General features: G+C 59.3%; 1 protein-coding gene across 1 annotated transcript; it reads right to left on the bottom strand.

The window, feature by feature from the left end:
- Nucleotides 1-3,971, bottom strand: FOXC1 (forkhead box C1). Its single transcript, XM_054492912.2, has one exon. It carries the CDS (start codon nt 3,442-3,444, stop codon nt 1,780-1,782), a length of 1,665 nt encoding a protein of 554 aa, XP_054348887.2. The 5' UTR covers nt 3,445-3,971; the 3' UTR covers nt 1-1,779.
- Between the last annotated feature and the right edge of the window lie 1,104 nt (nt 3,972-5,075).

Here is a 5,075-nt window from a genome sequence, read left to right as displayed (position 1 = left end):
TTTTTGACTGAAATTAAAGTGTATTTATTTGCAGCAATCCTTTAACAATGATCAAATTTTGACAACAAGCAACAGCAATTACTGCTTAAGTGTTGCCTCTAGATAGGAGCGGCAGATAGCAGGAAACTGTATTATCTCCAAAACAAACTGCAAGGCCCCCCCGAACGTCTGTAATCAAATCGCCATCTCCCCAAGTCTGATTGGCAGGGCAGATCACCCTAAGATAATGAATTTATTACATTTTCTGGGTTATTTACAAAAGGGGGAGGGCCAATCCGGATTGTCCCATAGGTTTAACTGTAAATTAACAAGAAAAAATGGTTTAAAAAGAAACCACCCTAGACCAAAATGTTCTGCTCCTCTCGCCTTCCTTATTATTGCTTTAAATCTTTTTCAAAAATAATTGTTCTACAAACATGTTTTCTAAAATAGTTTCCCAAAGATTAAATATCCCTTTCCAACCCGCAGTATATTTTTTAAAAAGCAATCCTTCTATGTAATACATGAAGGATTGTAAGTGGGGGAGAATTATATACACACATTTAAAAACTGGTTTATTTTTCCTTTTATAAAGGACTGAAATTAATAGGAAAAAATCTATTCAGCATCTGGCTCACAGGGATGTATAATATGTATTGCAATTTTATATGGAATACACAAGCCAAATATTTATCTGTGCATATCTGGCCGCACAGTCCCATGTCTCGGCACACAGGTATCACCGTGGTAAGACCGCGGCTGATTCATGGGCTTAAAATTTCCGAATCATGGTCTGTCATTAGTGAGAAAACGTATTTGTTTATATACCAACTCCAATCTGTTTAGAAAAATATCTTTTACTAGCCTCAAAGCAAGCTGACTATATAGTACATTTTGCAGAAGATGCTGCAGGAAAATAAATCTAAACAAAAAGACTTTTAGTAAAATTTGACATGGACTAGTCAGAGGGTTTCTCCATTTTTCAGAGATTTAGGTGGAGAATAAGTAACTTCTAGTGTTTTATCTCTGAAATCTTTTTTCGTAATAATTAAAGTTCTATTAAAAGTATCCAGACATATAGGTCTCATTCAAACTGAATGGTAATTTATTAATAAACAAACAATGAATATGTTCAACAAAAAGAAAGAAAAGAGGATAGAATAAGATTAATACAGTTTCCCTTTTTATAATGAGAAAAAAAAGCACAATTTAAAGTTTCAGGCAATTTAACGTCAGGTTTTGGAAACACTTTCTGGCGTTTGGTCCACGACATCCAACTACAAATTAAAAATAAATTACTATGTTGCAATTTACATTTTAAAACAAGTCCATGAATAAAAAGAAAGCGACTTTCATAAACGGGGACTTTCCCCCTCCCTTCAACATAGGATAAAATAATATCTTACAGGTGAGAGACAAGGAAGAAGGCAAGAGAGGGGACACCGGAGGAGGGGAAAGCAGGTCTCTGAAAAGCAAGAAGAAACTTACGTGTTATCTGGAGTAACACTGTCCTTTAATAAACCATGATTTTGCTGTCTCTGTATAAAACAGTTTACGGGTTTGTTTATTTAGACAAGGCAAAGTGGTGGTGGCTCTGAATTAATCTGTTAAGAAAATAGAGTTTTCTTCGTGCTGGTGCTGGTGAGCTGAATTTTTGGAGGGATATTCTGTTCGCTGGTGTGATGAATATTCTCAGGGGTTTTTTTAAATTGGATTTTTTTTTAGTTTCGATTTTGCCTTGATGGGTTCCTTTAGCTTTTCCTGCTTTGGGGTTCGATTCAGTTCGGCTTTGAGGGGGTGTCAAAACTTGCTACAGTCGTAGACGAAAGCTCCGGACGTGCGGTACAGAGACTGGCTGGAAGGGAAGGCCATTTGACAGCTACTATTCCCGTTCACTGGAGAGTTGTTCAAGCCGATCCTCTGTGACTCGAACATCTCCCGCACCGAGTGGAAGTTCTGCTGCTGGCCCGGGTAGCCTGCGGCCGCCGCCGCCGCCGCCGCGCTCGCCAAGTGGCCCAGGTCTCCGCCCGCCTGGTTCAGGTACCACGAGGTGAGGCGGCCTTGGTGGGCCGCAGGGTGGTGGCCGGCCTCCTGGCCTCCCCCGCCGCCGCCGCCGTGACTCAGGGACGACGAGCTGCTGCTGGTGACCGGAGGCAGAGAGTAGTCGGGCAGGGGGTCGTCCACGGCCGAGCCGCCCGCGCCCCCGGGCGCGCCCTGCAAGTGGCCCCCGCGCTCGCCGGCCGCGTACAGGCTCATGGCCTGCAGGTTGCAGTGGTAGGTCCCGGCGCCGCCCGCGCCCCCCGCGCCCCCCGCGCCGCCGCCGCCGCCGCCGCCGCCGCCGCCCGAGCTGCCCGCGCTGGAGCTCTGGCTGCAGGGGGAGCTGTAGAGGGAGCTCTGGCCGGGCGAGTAGGCGCCGAGCGCCAGCGGGGGTGCGATCCCTGCGCGCGAGGACGCGGCCGCCGAGGCCAGAAGGCCGGAGCTGAGCTCCGCGGCCGCGCTCTGCGGCGACCCCCGCAGCGACGTCATGATGTTGTCCACGCTGAAGCCCTGGCTATGGTGCGGCGGCGGGGCGGAGGGCGCGGGCGGCGGCGGCGCGGAATCCGCACCGTCCAGGCTGAGCGGCCGCGCCGACGGCAGGCTGCCCGGGGGGCTGCTACCGCTGGACAGGCTGCTGCTGCTGCTGTCGGGGCTCTCGATCTTGGGCACCGCGGCGGCGCTGCCGCTGCCCAGGGCGGCGGCCGGGGACAGGGGCTGGGGCGGCGAGGGGCACGTACCGTTCTCGGTCTTGATGTCCTGGATGCGCACGGGCGGCGGCTGCGGGCCGGGCGCGTTGCCGTCGGTCTGCTCCGGCGGCGCGGGCGGGGGCTGGCGGCCGGGCGGGGGCGGCTCCTTGAGGTGCAGCCTGTCCTTCTCCTCCTTGTCCTTCACCGCGTCCTTCTTCTTGAAGCGCCGCCGCCGCCGCAGGAAGCTGCCGTTCTCGAACATGTTGTAGGAGTCCGGGTCCAGCGTCCAGTAGCTGCCCTTGCCCGGCTTCTTGTCGTCGCGCGGCACCTTGACGAAGCACTCGTTGAGCGAGAGGTTGTGGCGGATGCTGTTCTGCCAGCCCTGCTTGTTGTCCCGGTAGAAGGGGAAGCGGTCCATGATGAACTGGTAGATGCCGTTCAGGGTGATCTTCTTGTCCGGGGCGTTCTGGATGGCCATGGTGATGAGCGCGATGTAGCTATAGGGCGGCTTCACCATGTCCTTGGGCTGCGGCTGTGGCGTGTAGGGCCCGTAAGCGCGGGCCATGCCGCCCGGGTACTGCTCGGCGTGCGCAGGGTGCGAGTACACGCTCATGGGGGCCGGCATGGCGGTGTAGCCGCCCCCGGCCGCCGCGGCCGCCGCGCGGTAGTAGCTCTGCTCGCCGCCGAGGTAGGGCACCACTCCCAGGGAGTTGGGGCTGGACACGGAGTAGCGCGCCTGCATGGCCCCCGCTCGCCGCCGCCCCGCGCCGCCCGCCGCCCCCCACCCTCGCTCGGGCCGGGCCGCGCCGCGCCGGCCGCCGAGTCCGAGTCCGGGCCCGGCCGAGCTGGTGCCGGGCCGCTGCGCTGTGCGTCCGGCTGCGCTGCCGCCTCTCCCGGCGCTCGCTGGGGCTGGTTCCTCCGCGCCTCGGGCTACCTCGGGGCCCGCGCGGCCGCGAGGCGGGGTCGCTGCGAGGGGAGAAGGCCGGGCCCGGCCGCGGCAGACCGCCTTGCAGGAACTCGCGGCGCGGCTTCCAGGCGCAAACGGGGGAGAGCAGACAAAAAGAAAGAACAAGCAGGCGCCCTTCTCGCCACACTGCCTGCGCCTTCCAGGAGACTCTGCCCTGAGCTGCCGGCGAAGGCGGCCAAATAACCAGGGCGGGGGGGGGGCCGCGCGCCGGCCGCCTGCCCGGGCCCCGCGTCACCTTTTCTCGGTCTCTCGCGCGCCAGCCGCTTAAGGAAGCATTGGGAAAACTTCTGAACTTTTGAGCATCCGTCACCCAGGCGAGGACTTTTTTACGCAGTTACACTTTTTTCCGGGCAGCGGAGCCCCGCCCCGCCAGCGGCGGCAGCCAATGGGAGGTGAGAACCGCCTCTGAATGAGCCGGAGGCCGAGCCCTGCCGGCCCCGCTCCCGGAGGCCGGAGGACCGCGGGGCTGACCACACGCGCGCCGGCCGACCTGGCCCGGGCCCCGGCCCTGCGCCCGCGCCGGCGCCCGGCCCGCCGTCGGTTCGCCCCCCGCAGTCCACCTGCCTGCCGCCGGCGCCCGGCAGACCTCCCACCCCGGGCCCTCCGGACCCACGCCCGCCGTTCGCGCAGACTTCCTGGGTCCTCCCGGGCCTCGTGCGGACCCTGCCTTCGTCCACGGCTCCCGAGTGGCCCTGGCGTCTCCGCCCCGCCTCGTGCTGGCTCGCTCTCATTCCTTCGCCAGCCCCGCCGACGCCAGCGCTGGGGTTGCCCCGGCCTCTCCTCCCCGCCGCCTGTCCTCTCCCGCGGCCCCTTCCCTCCCTTCTCCAACGCCAGTCTCACTCGGGTCACTGACGTCTCCGGCTTTTCTCCACTTGGAGGTTCTCCCGTCCTGAACTCGGCTACAAAGGACGTGATTTTGAGGGCTCGGTCACAGCCAGGCCCTGTTCGCGGTGGGGAAGAAGGTTCGTCGCCCATCTGGCCCCGCTCCGTGACCCCTCCCCAGTCGAAATTAAGGCCAGGGGTGCGGGGCCCTGCTGGGAGTTTCCGACGGCCGTTCACCCGCGAAGGATGAGCCTGCCCCGCTGCGGGCCGCCCTGCTTCTCGCCCCCTCCCCGGGGGGCCGGCCCTTGGCGGCCTGAGAGTGCGGGCGGCAAGGGCTGCAGGAGCCCGGCTGCTTCCCCGCGCTCCCCTGCTCGCCCACGAGGGTCCCACCGGCTCGCCGCGCCGCCGCCCCCTCTGATCCCGTCAGGCGCGTTTCGGCTCAGATGAGGGGTCAGGCTGCGGGCTCGGTGACATTAGCAGGTGTGATGACAAGAAGCAAATAAATATGTCTAAGAGCTTAACGCTTCCCCAGGCCAGTCTCCATCTCCACATGCGCGGGGCTGCCGGCTCGCAGCGATAGCGGG

Source organism: Pongo pygmaeus, chromosome 5, assembly GCF_028885625.2.
Source record: "Pongo pygmaeus isolate AG05252 chromosome 5, NHGRI_mPonPyg2-v2.0_pri, whole genome shotgun sequence".
Classification (NCBI taxonomy): Eukaryota; Metazoa; Chordata; class Mammalia; order Primates; family Hominidae; genus Pongo; species Pongo pygmaeus.
Note: the sequence above shows the minus strand (reverse complement) of the source record. Positions and strands in the feature narration are given on the sequence as shown.

Bases quoted from the DNA above. Each gene is read 5' to 3' on its own strand.
- FOXC1 (XM_054492912.2), bottom strand. From the start codon at position 3,444: ATGCAGGCGCGCTACTCCGTGTCCAGCCCCAACTCCCTGGGAGTGGTG.